This window comes from Chlorocebus sabaeus, chromosome 6, assembly GCF_047675955.1.
Source record: "Chlorocebus sabaeus isolate Y175 chromosome 6, mChlSab1.0.hap1, whole genome shotgun sequence".
NCBI lineage: Eukaryota > Metazoa > Chordata > Mammalia > Primates > Cercopithecidae > Chlorocebus > Chlorocebus sabaeus.
Genome location: NC_132909.1, coordinates 5,242,696 through 5,258,269, shown reverse-complemented (window position 1 = coordinate 5,258,269; position 15,574 = coordinate 5,242,696). Strand labels below are relative to the sequence as shown.

Here is a 15,574-nt window from a genome sequence, read left to right as displayed (position 1 = left end):
TTCTCAAATCTGTCACCCGAAAAGTTGGGAGGCTAGGGTTTTGAGGATAATTCAGAGAGCAAGGGGCTAGGGAATTGGTATGGCTCATTAGTTGTGGAGAAAATCATAGGAGGGTTCAAAACAGGTCTCCTGGAGCTGAGTCAGTTTCTGGGTGAAGGTCACAGGACCGGGTGGTGCCAGTTCTCTGGTACCAGTGAAGAAGATGTCCAGGTGGCCTGAGTGACTCTGCCCAATTGTAAAAGTCTAAAAAATACCTCAAAGACCAATCTTAGGTTTTCAAAATAGTAATGTTATCTACAGCAGCAGCTGAGAAATTACAAATCACTGGTTATTGTTTCTGTCTACATTTTAGCAGAATTCAGTTACCTCCCATAATCCTAACATTGTAGCCTTTCATTAGTCTTAGAAAGTTGGTTTCAGTCACCTGAGAGGGTCACTTTGGGGAGGGATCATCCTTTCTTCGAAGTCATAACTATAAACTATAAACTGAATTCCACCCATAGTTAGCTGGGCCAATGCCCAGTAATGAGCAAACATAGCTTGTGTGTTAGAAGCAACAATTAGGATTAGGTTAGATTTCTCCATCATGAGTTTTTGCAAAGGCAGTTTCAGGTTCAGTGATAAGGTAGATCACCAATTTTTGCTTTAAATAATAAGCAATGGCCAGGTACGGTGGCTCATGCCTGTAATCCCAGCACTTTGGGAGGCTGAGGCGGGTGGGTCACCTGAGGTCAGGAGTTCAAGACCAGCCTGGCCAACATGGGAAAACCCTGTCTCTACTAAAAATACAAAAAGTAGCCGGACATGGTGGTGCATGCCTGGAATCTCAGCTACTTGGGAGGCTGAGGCAGGAGAATCACTTGAACCTGGGAGGCAGAGGTTGCAGTGAGCCAAGGTTGCGACATTGTACTCCAGCCTTGGCGACAAGATCGAAACTTCCTCAAAGAAAAACAAAACAAACAAAACAAAAACCTAAAACATCTGATGGGAGAAAGACGGCAAAAACAATAACAAAAAAACCCCAAACAATATACTGAGTGCTCTAATGGTAAGGTGAAATTTAAACCAGCTAATTATTAATCTTAACTTTAGCCAAGACAGAACCCCAAATTCACCTATGTACCTAGGAGTGGGTATACCATCCTAGAAGCAGGAAAAAAACTCAAATTCACCTTCCCAGTTGGAAGCGAGCTTAAACTTTATAAAGGAGTTACCGGCCTTCCGTTGTCATGGAAGCAGGAAAACGTGCCTTCCTTATTGGAAGCAAGTAAAACTCCAGAAAAAGAAGTTGTACAGCAAAATAAACTTAAGATCTCAACCAAATTTGGTAGATCAGGGATTCTCTGGAGAGGGGGCTCCCAGGCCTCAGCCAATTGTCCTATTGGTTTGAGCCATAAGGATAGCTCAATCTGGTACCAAGCACCAATAGGAGATTTGCCCCCTCCACTCAGAGTTACTTCCTTGGGTCACCAATTTGTCAACCAAGAGTATCTGAGACAGGTTTCAATCAATTTAGAAAGTTTATATTGCCGGCCGGGCGCGGTGGCTCAAGCCTGTAATCTCAGCACTTTGGGAGGCCGAGACGGGTGGATCACGAGGTCAGGAGATCGAGACCATCCTGGCGAACACGGTGAAACCCCGTCTCTACTAAGAAATACAAAAAACTAGCCGGGCGAGGTGGCGGGCGCCTGTAGTCCCAGCTACTTGGGAGGCTGAGGCCGGAGAATGGCGTGAACCCAGGAGGCGGAGCTTGCAGTGAGCTGAGATCCGGCCACTGCACTCCAGCCTGGGCGACAGAGCAAGACTCCGTCTCAAAAAAAAAAAAAAAAAAAAAAAGAAAGTTTATATTGCCAAGGTTAACAACGTGCCTGTGACACAGCCTCAGGAAATCCTGATAACATGTGCCCAAGGTGGTCTAAGTACAGTTTGGTTTTACACATTTTAGGGATATATGAGATATCAATCAATATATGAAAGATGTGGGCCAGGCGCAGTGGCTCACTCCTGTAATCCCAACAATTTGGGAGGCCAAGGTGGGCAGATCACAACATCAGGAGTTGGAAACCAGCCTGGCCAACATGGTGAAACCCTGTCTCTACTAAAAATACAAAAATTAGCCAGGTGTGGTGGTGCGTATCTGTAATCTCAGCTACTCGGGAGGCTGAGGCAGGAGATTTGCTTGAACTCGAGGGGTGGAGGTTGCAGTGAGCTGAGATAGGACCACTGCACTCCAGCCTGGGTGACAGAGTGAGACTCTGTCTCAAATTTTAAAAATAAAATAAAATAGGAATATATGAAAGATGTACATCGATTTGGTCTGAAAAGTCACACACCTCAATCAGGGAGGAAGCTTCTAGGTCATAGGTAGATAACAGACAAACTGTTGCATTCTTTTGGAGTTTCTGATTAGGCTTTCACTGAATTTGTGATTTATAGGAATAGTCACTTATGCCTTAGTCTGGCTTAGTGAAACAATAAGACAAAGGAAAAAATCAGATATGCATTTGTCTCACGTGAGCAGAGGGGTGACATTGAGTTCTGTCTGTCCTTTGTCCACAAGGAATTTCCTTGTACGTAAATTTTGAGGAAGGTTGTAGCTTTTAAAAATCTTTGTAGCTATCTTATTTAGGAATAAGGAATAAAAGGGGAGGCACATTTGCCTGACATAGTTCCCAGCTTGACTTTTCCCTTGGCTAAGTAATTTTGGGGTCTGAGATTTATTTTCATATTACACCTCCTTGTAATATCATAATAAGAGAAATGGGCCGGGCGCGGTGGCTCATGCCTGTAATCCCAGCACTTTGGGAGGCCGAGGCGGGCGGATCACAAGGTCAGGAGATCGAGACCATGGTGAAACCCCGTCTCTACTAAAAAATAGAAAAAAATTAGCCGGGCGCAGTGGCGGGCGCCTGTAGTCCCAGCTACTCGGGAGGCTGAGGTAGGAGAATGGCGTGAACCCGGGAGGCGGAGCTTGCAGTGAGCCGAGATTGCGCCACTGCTCCAGCCTGGGCGACAGAGCGAGACTCCGTCTCAAAAAAAAAAAAAAAAAATTAAAAAAAAAAAAAAATTAAAAGAGAAATGCAAATTAATATGGATTTTTTCAAATAAGTTAAGGTAGCAACTACTTTGTGTGTGTGTGTGTGTGTGTGTGTGTGTGTGTGTGTCAGGATCTCATTCTGCCACCCGGACTGGAGTGCAATGGTGTGATCATGGCTTATTGCAGCCTCAACCTCCCCATGCTCAGGTGATCCTCTCACCTCAGCCTCCTGGTAGCTGGGACTACAGGCATGTACCATCATGCCTGGCTAATTTTTGTATTTTTTGTAGAGACAGGATTTTGCCATGTTGCCCAGGCCAGTCTCAAACTCCTGGTCTCAAGTGATCCTCCCACCTCAGCCTGCCGAAATGCCAAGATTACAGGCATGAGCCACTGAGCCCATCCAGGAAATACTTTCATCTCTTGAGTATATATTATAGCCTATGTCACAAGGAAAAAAAAAAAAAAAAAAGAGAATGTACATATTCTAACACAGATGGAACAATGAAAATATTTACTACTGTCAAAACACAAATTTGGACATTGGTTAGAAGAGATTCTATTCAAAAAGTATATTGTGGTAGGGAGAATGCTTCAACCACAAGATCTGCAAATGTTTGAGTTACAAGAAACGGGCTTTTCTTTTCTCTAAAGAAGGAAGCAAGGCTAGAAGGCACCAGGTATGGAGCAGAGGATGAGCATCTGCTGTGACCTACTCAGGGAATTTTTTTTTTTTTTTTTTTTTTGAGACAGTCTTGTTTTGTCACCCAGGTGGGAGTGCAGTATCACGATCTCAGTTCACTGCAACCTCTGCCTCCTGGGTTCAAGCTATTCTCCTCCCTCAGCCTCCCAAGTAGCTGAGACTGCGGGTGTGTGCCACCACACCCAGCTCATTTTTGTATCTTTAGTAGAGACAGGATTTCACCATGTTGGCCAGGATGGTCTCAATCTCTTGACCTCATGATCCAAGTGCCAGGATTACAGGCATGAGCCACCGCACCCGGCTCAGGGAATGTTTTATCCTAAGGTCAGCCTACTCTTGGGAGGGGATATTAAGGAGGAGAAGTTGTTCTAAATCACAGTGGCCAAGCGTGATTAAGGAGGAGAGGCTGTTCTGAATTTCAGTGCCCAAGAGTGACCCAATAGTCAGAGACCATGAAGTAAGAGAGAAGCCTAAATAAGATTTGATTAAGTCAAGTAAACAAGCATTGTTCCCACTGATCAATGTGGATAAACAATTGAGTAATCCCTGGTGAGACAAAGGGTGGGAAATTGGAGCTTTTTCCTATGTAAGCAAAGAAGGTATCATTAGACTTGAAGTACTCTGGGGAAAGTGGGGTTATTTGAACTAAGCTTTTGGGTTGGGCAGGGGAGTGGTTTCTGGTAGGTTTTTTTGTTTTTTGTTATTTTTCCCCAAGGCACAGTCTGAAGAGGTCTCAAGAACATGTGACCTTCTGGTGGGTCCTTCAACTTTTGCTGTTTACTAGTTTTACAGTGCTGTGGTAAACTTCAACATTGTCACCACATATTATAACATCAAACAAAGATTTTAAAAAATAATAAATACACGTCTTCTACTTGAAAAACAGAACTCAAATAGTAAGAACAATAGCAGACTGCTCTTTACCTCAGTTTTTGAATGACATTGAAGGGTCCTCAGTGTGCATTCCGGCTGTGTGGTATTCATTTCTATCACATGCAAGACACTGATTGGTTCCTGTTGGAAGATACCGCTCTACATTTCCAACTTCAAGGGTCTCTGCAACTATCGAATGAAGCAGAAAGCCCGGGTCATATTAAGGAAAATATTGTCCCCTTATACATTTTTCTGCTGATCATGGGAAAACGTATTCTCACAGCTTCAAGAATTCTTTGGTCATAATTTGACAATAAAAACACTAATTTATATGTCAGATCCATGTCACATCCTCATATTCATCTAAATTTTCTTGACATCCTTTTTGGTACCAGCTGAGCCCTGATGAAGGAAGGTAATTGAGAAACATTTTCTCTCGTGATCAGAGAAATAACCTAATGAGAATAAACTTTTTTTGATTGGGTTTTTTTGTTTTTTGTTTGTTTTTGAGACAGGGTCTCTCTCTGTCCCCCAGGCTGGAGTGCAGTGGCATGATCACGGCTCACTGTACCCTCCACCTCCTGGGCTCAAGCTGTCCTCCCAGCTCAGCCTCCTCAGTAGCTGGGACTACGGGGTCACGACACTGTGCCCAGCTAATTTTTTTGTATTTTTTGTAGAGATGGGGTTTTGTCATGTTGCCCAGGCTGGTCCCAAACTTCTGAACTCAAGTGATCCTCCTGCGTCAGCCTCCCACTGTGCTGGGATTACAGGTGTGCACCACCATGCCCAGCTGAAAATAAAATTAAGGTGAAGAAAGTTGTTCTCTGTGACCTCAGGGGAAAAGCTTTAGGTAAATTTGCATTCAGATTGCTTATAGAAGAAACATACAGATGTGGATGAACTAGATACTACTTTAAAAGTCTTTCTAGCACCAGGCGCAGTGGCTCACGCCTGTAATCCCATCACTTAAGGAGGCCGAGGCGGGTGGATCACGAGGTCAGGAGATCAAGACCATCCTGGCCAATGTGGTGAAACCCTGTCTCTACTGAAAATACAAAAATTAATTGGGTGTGGTGGCATGTGGCTGTAATCCCAGTTACTCGGGAGGCTGAGGCAGGAGAATCACTTGAACCAGGGAGTTGGCGGTTGCAGTGAGCCGAGATCACGCCACTGCACTCCAGCCTGGGCGACAGAGTGAGATACCGTCTCAATCAATCAATCAATCAATCAATCAATCAAGTCCTTCCGTCCACAAAACAGCTGTTGGAGTAGGAAGGTAGCCAGGCATGAGCAGTTAAGGAAAGGAATCTTTAGAAACAGAGCCCAATGACGATCCCCTTGTGACAGCAAAAGCATGACAGTGGCTACATTGCCTACACTTGTCCTTGTGGCTGGGCTTGTCTGGCCCAGGAAAAGAATCATCAGGCCCTAGCCAGAAATAACCCAGCTAGCGGATTTTCCCTATTAAGCAGCATGCACACTCCTCTAATAATTCACCCTAGAATGGCCTTTTGCTCATTACAATACTAAGAAACACATCCTCCTTTTTTCAAATATGATTCTAGAAAAAAATAAATAAAAGCCACACCCCTGGGTGGAGATCTGAGATGCTAATGAGACATGTGATGTGTGCACTAGCATGGACAGTCACAGCACATTCCTGCCCAGAGGACTTCCCCGAACATGCTTACTAATAATGCCTGTGCACGGCCCCTTCATGAATAATCATGTCAGGTTCTCATTAAAAGGATCAGGCCAGTATTAGTAAGGACAGACTCCTTCTTTTCAGGAGCCCACCCAGTTCTGTTGTTCAAGGTGTCTCTTCTTTCTGAGATCCAATCTCTTTAAATGAAGGGCATTTACCCTTTAACTCTTTCTGCACATCTCTTGACTGAATCCAAGAAGACCAAGAACCAGAGGACTTCCACACGCCTCCAGGTAACATCTGGTGTTTTCACCTGGTTACCTGGTTACCTGACGTGGTTAGCAAGGTAAGTGCCCAAAAGCTGGTGCCAGATTCTCTGGTTGACTACCTCTGCTTCTTTCAGCACTGAAGAACCTCCTGCCCTAATGCAGTTCTTGCAGCTTTAAGGGGAGGGGTTTCTCCTCTCAGGCTCTGTTCACTAACAACTGCCCAGTACCATTTCCCTTCAGTCACTGTCACTCTGCTCCCTCTGGCTGATTTTTCAGTTTACCCTGAGGGGTGATAAGCAGAGGAGGGAGGACTTTAAACTCCACATTGAGTAGATCTGAGACACATGGTGACCCTTCCTGTAGGAGGCTTATAAAAGTGGCAGGGAATATGCCTGGCTGTGCAATGACTAGGGAGTTTCATATGTTTTTGTATTTTTTTGGGGGGGTGGGGGTACAGAGTCTCACTCTGTCACCCAGCCTGCAGTGCAGTGGCGTGATCTCAGCTCACTGCAACCTCCGCCTCCCGGATTCAAGCGATTCTTCTGCCTCAGACTCCAGAGTAGCTGGGACTACAGGCGTGTGCCACCATGCCCGGCTAATTTTTGTATTTTTAGTAGAGATAGGGTATCACCATATTGGCCAGGCTGATCTCGAGCTCCTGGCCTCGTGATCTGCCTGCCTCTGCCTCCCAAAGTGCTGGGATTACAGGCGTGAGCCATGGAGCCTGGACCATATCTTTTTTTTTTTTTTTTTGAGACGGAGTCTTGCTCTGCCGCCCAGGCTGGAGTGCAGTGGCGCAATCTCGGCTTACTGCGAGCTCAGGCCATTCTCCTGCCTCAGCCTCCCGAGCAGCTGGGACTACAGGCGCCCGCCACCACGCCCAGCTAATTTTTTGTATTTTTAGTAGAGACAGGGTTTCCCAGTGTTAGCCAGGATGGTCTTGATCTCCCGACCTCGTGATCCACCCGCCTCAGCCTCCCAAAGTGCTGGGATTACAGGCGTGAGCCACCACGCCTGGCCCTGGACCATATCTTTTAACTAAAACTACAGTCCTGTGTTAAGTCAGCTCTTATACTTGCCGTTCATGGCCGTTCAATCCCCTGAACACAATATGCCCCCACCAGTGCTTAATCTCCCAGGTCACTCTGCTTATTCTTTGCTGTCCCTCTCCTTGCCGCCGGGATTTCATGAATTCTTCCTTTGGGTGCAAGACCCTTGCAGGGCCTGCTCATCCAGGACCTGCTGCGTTTGCTTCATTGCCAGGCGCCAGAGTCCTTTGAGGGCCTATGCTGATGTTTATACTTTTTTCCTCAGAAATGAGACTCAGCTTTGTCCTTTCCCTTGCCTCCTTTTTCACTGGAGGGACCAGCACTGGCAGGATGCCTGCTTAAAGAAATTCTTCATCTTGGCCAGGTGCGGTGGCTCATGCCTGTAATCCCAGCACTCTGAGAGGTTGAGGAGGGTGGATCACCTGAGGGCAGGATTTCAAGACCAGCCTGGCCAACATGGTGAAACCCATCTCTACTAAACATACAAAAATTAGCTGTGCGTGCTGGCACACGCTTGTAATCCCAGCTACTTGGGAGGCTAAGGCAAGAGAATTGCTTGAACCAGGGAGGCAGACGTTGCAGTGAGCCAAGATCATGGCATTGCACTCCAGCCTGAGCAACAAGAGTGAAACTCTGTCTCAAAAAAAAAAAAAGAAATCCCTCATTTATTATTGGGTCCGTGTCCACCTGACTACTCTTCAAAAATGCCTCGTTCTGTGACTTCTCAACTGAACTGCCTGGCTCCTCCAGAGGGTCACCTGTGACCACTTCCTTACTCCCTAGTTTCTCTGTACAACCAGGGTTTCCTATGGGCCACTGGGGACTTCTTTCTTCACCTCATTAGGCCATTGTAACAGACCCATGAAGTACTCAGGTTCTTTTTGCTTTTTGTTGAATAAGCTGATGGAAAATGCTTCTCACATTCCCCTTGCTGTTTATGTGATCATATAATGGACCTAAAAAACCAGAATCAACGGCCCAGTTCACTAACTCTGAGCCCCAGGGGGCTTCCATGCTTTTTAAGCATTTTTTTCTGTATAATCCCTGAGGAACCTTTGAAGAGTGGGGGAAGATATCACATCTTTTCCATTCCTGTAATCATTAGTATTAGCCCCATATCATCATGTATTAAGAAGACCTAGGCTGGGTGCATTGGCTCACGCCTGTAATCCCAGCACTTTGGGAGGCCAAGGTGGGCGGATCACCCAAGGTCGTGAGTTGGAGACCAGCCTGACCAACATGGAGAAACCCCATATCAGCCGGGCACGGTGGCTGACGCCTATAATTCCAGCACTTTGGGAAGCCGAGGTGGGTGGATCACGAGGTCAGGAGTTCAAGACCAGCCTGGCCAATATGGTGGAACCCTGTCTCTACTAAAAAATTAGCCAGGCCTGGTGGAGTGCATCTGTAATCCCAGTTACTCGAGAGGCTGAGGCAGGAGAATCACTTGAACCCAGGAGGTGGAGGTTGCAGTTTGCTGAGATTTCACCATTGCACTCCAGCCTGGGTGACAAGAGAGATATTCCAGCTCAAAAAAGGAAAAAAATGCCATCCACAGTGGCTCATGCCTGTAATCCCAGTACTTTGAGAGGCTGAGGCGGGTGGATCATCTGAGGTCGGGAGTTTGAGACCAGCCTGACCAATATGGAGAAACCTTGTCCCTACTAAAAATACAAAATTAGCTGGGCATGGTGGTGCATGCCTGTAATCCCAGCTACTTGGTAGGCTTAGGCTGGAGAATCGCTTGAACCTGGGAGGCGGAGATATGGTGAGTCGAGATCACACCATTGCACTCCAGTCTGGGCAACAAGAGCGAAACTCTGTGTCAAAAAACAAAACAAAACAAAAACCAAAAAACAAGCCATTCAGGAGTTCAGACAAAAAGGTACTGCCTGCTCTTGACCCTTTCAGTAATCAACAACCATTATACCAACTGGGGTCAAAAAACCTGATCAAAACCTGGAGAGAGGCCGGGCGCGGTGGCTCAAGCCTGTAATCCCAGCACTTTGGGAGGCTGAGACGGGCGGATCACGAGGTCAGGAGATCGAGACCATCCTGGCTAACACGGTGAAACCCCGTCTCTACTAAAAAATACAAAAAACTAGCCGGGTGAGGTGGCGGGCGCCTGTAGACCCAGCTACTCGGGAGGCTGAGGCAGGAGAATGGCGTAAACCCGGGAGGCGGAGCTTGCAGTGAGCTGCGATCCGGCCACTGCACCCCAGCCTGGGCGACAGAGCCAGACTCCGTCTCAAAAAAAAAAAAAACAAAAAAAACAAAAAAAAACTTGGAGAGATGGGTCACTTGGGTCCCAACTCCCTATGGAAAGGCCCCTTTACTGTCTTACTTTCCACCCCAACAGCTGTCAACATTTCTGGCATCTCCAGTTGGATACATCAGTCCTGAGTAAAACTGTGGGAAGGTCCCGAAGAACCACAGAAGAACAACAGAATTCAGCACCTGAGCATTCTTGTGAGCCACTGGAGAACTTAAAAGTCCTAGTCAAGTCAAAAGATAAGTAAAGCCTTCTCTCTGTTCACCCAAAACTAAAGTCAGTCTCAGTACCGGGAATCTTGGTTGCGGTGGCATTGGTTATTCTCCTTATTTGGACCCACACTTCCATGCCACCTGAAGTCCCAATAGCCTGTTTTATCACCAAACACTCCATCTAACCATTGAATTATTTGTCTCTCCTATTTTCACCACTTTCCTTTTGCTTTCACAAAGCTTAAGGGAGAATCAGCTATGACAGAGAAATTCCTTTTCCTTTATCTTTCCCTCCTTCCCATGCCCCTACTCTCACAGGCACAATGGAGTGAAAATTCCCTTGTCAATTTTTCCAAAATTATTGCTTCGGGAAACCATCTAAGCAACTGTTGGATCTGTCACAACTTCATCACCAGGTCCTCATCTTACCAATATATTTTGCTAAGAAATTTTTCTTTAAACCTAACATTTGGTTCGGGAATCCCTGAAGGCCAACATAAATCTGTTCCACTCCAGGTTTCGCTTGTTAACTCAGCGTACCAAGTCCCCTGCCTGGATCTCACTCCACCTTTCAATCAAAGCTCTAAAACTTCTTTCTATTTGTACAACTGCTCTTCTCTAAACCAAACCTGTTGTCCATGCCCTGAAGGACACTGTGGCCGGAAGAGTACCTCTGAGGAGGGATTCCCCAGTCCCACCATCCATCCCATGAGCTTTTCCCCAGCAGGCTGCCACCCTAACTTGACTCACTGGTGTCCAGCGAGCCATAAACAAATGAACGATTATCGAGACAAGTCACCCCAAAACCGCTGTGCAGCTTGGGAAGGAAAAGAGCTAATCACATGGAGGGTTCTATATTCGCTTCCCAAGGCACACACTGTCCCCACATGGCCAAAAACTACTGTTCCCCTGGGAGGGCCTCTATCCCCTACCTGCAATCAAACTATTCCGGCAGTGTGGAAATCGCAGTTACACAAGTGGTTCGACAGCCGCATGCCCCGGTGGGCCTGTACCCCTCCTGGCTATGTGTTTTTATGTGGACCACAAAAAAACAAACTGCCCTCTGACGGAAGTCCTAAGAGAACCTATTCAACTCCCCCCGTGGCAAACCTCTTTACTTGCATTAATAACATCCAACATACGGGGGAATGTGCTGTGGGACTTTTGGGACCACGGGGGATAGGTGTGACCATTTACAACACCACCCAACCCAGACAGAAAAGAGCTCTGGGTCTGATACTGGCCGGGATAGGAGCGGCCGTAGGAATGATCGCCCCGTGGGGAGGGTTCGCTTATCATGATGTCACCCTCAGAAATCTCTCCAGACAAATAGAAAACATAGCTAAGAGTACCGGAGATAGCATCTCTAAACTCAAGGCCTCCATAGATTCTCTAGCAAACGTAGTCATGGACAACAGATTGGCCTTAGATTACCTCTTAGCAGAGCAGGGCGGAGTCTGTGCAGTGATCAATAAAACCTGTTGCGTATATGTCAATAACAGCGGGGCGATAGAGGAGGATATAAAAAAGATCTATGACCAGGCTACGTGGCTCCATGACTTTGGAAAAGGAGGTGCTTCAACAAGGGCCATTTGGGAGACTCTGAAGTCTGCCCTTCCCTCCCTCAAATGGTTTGTCCCTTTACTGGGACCAGCAACAGTTATACTCTTACTTTTCCTCTTTGGCCCTTGTTTCTTTAATTTACTGATGAAGTGTGTCTCTTCTAGGATAAAGCAATTTCACATGGAATCCCCCAAAATGGAAAGACATCAGCTATCTGTCCCTGGAGGCCCCAGCACCTACAAGCACATCTCTCCCTTGGATGCCAGTGGGCGAAGATTCCGGGAAACTATGGAGGGATTTCCTCTCTGAGACAGAGCAAGAGAGGGAGACCCTGATGACTTCTTCGCCCCATGTCAGCAGGAAGTAGTTACAGAAGACCCACGACGTCCTTACACCCAAAGCTTTTCAGGGTCTCCATCTCTTGAGGGGGGAAATATTAGGGTAGACAGGTAGGCAGGCATGAGCAGGCAAGAGAGTCCTTGGGAAAGGAATCTTTAGAAACGCAGCCCACTGATAGCTTCCTTGGTGATGCTGCCCACAGACAGTCAGCACTTCTCTAAAAACCCACCCTAGAACAGCCATTTGCCTTTTTTTTTTTTTTTTTTTGAGACAAGTTCTTGCTCTGTCTCCCAGGCTGGAGTACAATGGTGCAACCTCGGCTCACTGCAACCTCCACCTCCCAGGTTCAATAGATTCTCCTGCTTCAGCTTCCCGAGTAGCTGGGACTACAGGCATGTGCCGCCATGCCTGGCTAATTTTGTATTTTAGTAGAGACAGGGTTTCACCACGTTGGTTAGGCTAGTCTCAAACTCCCGACCTCAGGTGATCCACCTGCCTCAGCCTCCCAAAGTGCTGGGATTATAGACGTGAGCCACTGCACCTGGCTACTCAGAACACTTCTGAATGGCACGTTCATGAATAATCATGTAAGATTCTCATAAAAAGCATCTGCCCAGCCATTAGTAGGAGAAGACACATCCTTTTGATCAGCCCACCCTGTTCTATCTTTCTGAGTGTACTGTTTTGATGACTAAAAGCTCCCATAAAAACTAAGGCACTAGCAGCCGGCTCATTCTTCTGAGCAGCCAGTTGAGTCTCTTCTTGGTGTCCTCTGGTTTTAAGTAAAGGTTACTTAACCATTTAACTGTTTCTGTGTGTCTCCTGACTGAATTCCTTCCTTGAGGAAGACCAACAACTGAAGGATTCCCCACCCCTCGTGGTAACCAAAGGTCTATGAAGGATTCAGTGCATCTAAACTAGTAAATAGAGGCTGGGTGCAGTGGCTCACACCTGTAACCCCGGCACCTTGGGAGGCTGAGACAGGCAGATCGGGAGGTCAGGAGTTAGAGACCAGCCTGGCCAAAATGGTGAAACCCCGCCTCTATTAAAAATACACATATTAGCCAAACATGGTGGCAGCCACCTGTAATCTCAGCTACTCGAAAGGATGAGGCAGAAGAATCGCTTGAACCCAGGAGGCAGAGGTTGCAGTGAACTGAGATTGCACCACTGTACTCCAGCCTGGGCAACAGAGCAAGACTCCATCTCAAATAAATAAATAAATAAACAAACAAACTAGGTTTTTTATTTATTTAATTTATTTATTGTTTAAATAAATAAACAAGCAAACTGCACTCAACTGACCAAGAAATACTCTTTATTTATTAAATGTTGGGAAAACATAATTAAAGGCAAAATAATTTTCTCCTCACCCAGAAATCCTCTCCACAAAGGAAAACAATAAATTGATAATCCCAGCCCAGTTAGTGGCTGGTAAATGCCTCTACCTTTATCAATACATGTTTTGAAGCAGTCAGTATCTATTTTCTCATGAAAGATGACTCTAGAGAACCTAGTCTTTGCTTTGCCTGGTAGGCGAGGAATACCTTAATCTTATCAGAAATATATAATCGGCTGGGTGCGGTGGCTCACACCTGTAATCCCAGCACTTTGGGAGGCCGAAGTGGGCAGATCACGAGGTCAGGAGATCAAGACCATCCTGGCTAACACGGTGAAACCCCGTCTCTACTAAAAATGCAAAAAATTAGCCAGGCGTGGTGGTGGGCGCCTGTAGTTCCAGTTACTCTGGACACTGAGGCAGGAGAATGGTGTGAACCCAGGAGGCGGAGCTTGCAGTGAGCTGAGACTGCACCACTGCACTCCAGCCTGGGTGACAGAGCAAGACTGTGTCTACAAAAAAAAAAAAAGAAAGAAATATATAAATTATCTGGTTTTGCACAATATTTACTAAATTTCTCTACTCACCCACTGTGAAGACAGCACAATTTGAAATGGACACCACTCTCTTGTAATGGAACACAGACTCAGCTTCTGCTCCATAACAATAAATAGTAATAGTAATACTAAATGAAATATTAAGTGTTGTGGGAAGTCAGGGATCCCAAACGGAGGGACCGGCTGAAGGCATGGCAGAAGAACATAAATTATGAAGATTTCATGGACATTTATCCCTTCCCCAATCAATACTCTTGTGATTTCCTATGCCTGTCTTTAATCTCTTAATCCCGTCATCTTTGTAAGCTGAGAATATACGTCACCTCGGGACCCTGTGATGATTGCGTTAACTGCATAAATTGTTCCTAAAGCATGTGTTTGAACAATATGAAATCTGGAAACCTTAAGAACAGGATAACAGCGATGTTCAGGGAACAAGGGAGATAACCTTAAAGTCTGGCTGCCTGTGGGCCGGGCAGGACAGAGCCATATTTCTCTTATTATCGAAAACAGGTAAGAGAAATATCGCTGAATTCTTTCCCCAGTAAGGAATATTAATAATTAACAGCCCTAGGAAAAGAATGTATTCCCGGGGGGGGGGCCTCTAAAACGCCCGCCCTAGGAATGTCTGCCTTTATGCAGATGTAGGAAAGGATGAAACATGCCCTAGTCTCCTGCAGCACCCCCAGGCTTGCTAGGATTAGGAAATTCCAACCTGGCACATTCTAGTCAGACAGGTTCTCTGCTCTTGAACCTTGTTTATCAATGACAATGCGTACACAGCGGGACATGGAAGTTCATTGGTGATTCTAGTTTTGCCCTGACCTTGTGATCTCACCCTGATCTTCTTCCGCCTTGTGATCTTTTGTTGCTCTTGAAGCATGTGATCTCTGTGACCCACACCCTATTTGTACACACCCTCCCCTTTGAAAATTGCTAATAAAAACTTGCTGGTTTTGCGGCTCAGGGGGCATCAAGGAACCTGCTGACATGTGATGTCTCCCCCGGACACCCAGCTTTAAAATTTCTCTCTTTTGTACTCTTTCCCTTTATTTCTCAGACCGGCCAACACGTAGGGAAATAGAAAAGAACCCACATGAACTACTGGGGGCAGGATCCCCTGATAATTAAGTAGTTTCATGTAAGTATGTAAACAATTGATGGTTTGATATTATTTTCAGTTTTGCAATTGGTACAAATTACATAGAATAATTTTTTTCTTTCTTTTCTTTTTTTTTTTGAGATTAAGTTTCACTCTTGTTGCCCAGGCTGGAGTGCAATGGCATAATCTCAGCTCACCACAACCTCTGCCTCCTGGGTTCAAGTGATTCTTCTGCCTCAGCCTCCCGAGTAGCTGGGATTACAGGCATGCGCCACCACGCCCACTAAATTTTTTTGTATTTTTAGTAGAGACAGGGTTTCTCCATGTTGGTCAGGCTGGTCTTGAACTCCTGACCTCAGGTGATTTGCCTGCCTCGGCCTCCCAAAGTGCTGGGATTACAGGTGTGAGTCACTGCACCCGGTCTTTTTTTTCTTTCTGAGATGGAGTCTGGCTGTGTCACCCAAGCTAGAGTGCAATGGCACAATCTTGGCTCGCTGCAAGCTTCACCTCCCAGGTTTAAGCAATTGTCATGTATCAGCCTCCCAAATAGCTGAGATTACAGGTCCCTGTTACCATACCAAGCTATTTTTGTAAGTTTTGTGGAGATGAGGTTT

At 46.0% G+C, this 15,574-nt stretch overlaps 1 protein-coding gene across 1 annotated transcript; it reads left to right on the top strand.

The window, feature by feature from the left end:
• The first annotated feature begins 6,385 nt into the window (after window positions 1-6,385).
• ERVV-2 (endogenous retrovirus group V member 2, envelope) lies at window positions 6,386-12,767 on the top strand. The gene is made up of 2 exons (XM_073017239.1): window positions 6,386-6,604; window positions 9,936-12,767. The coding sequence occupies exon 2, from the start codon at window positions 10,319-10,321 to the stop codon at window positions 11,930-11,932; it is 1,614 nt and encodes a 537-aa protein (XP_072873340.1). The 5' UTR covers window positions 6,386-6,604; window positions 9,936-10,318; the 3' UTR covers window positions 11,933-12,767.
• Window positions 12,768-15,574: the final 2,807 nt, after the last annotated feature.

Bases quoted from the DNA above. Each gene is read 5' to 3' on its own strand.
- ERVV-2 (XM_073017239.1), top strand. From the start codon at position 10,319: ATGACAGAGAAATTCCTTTTCCTTTATCTTTCCCTCCTTCCCATGCCC.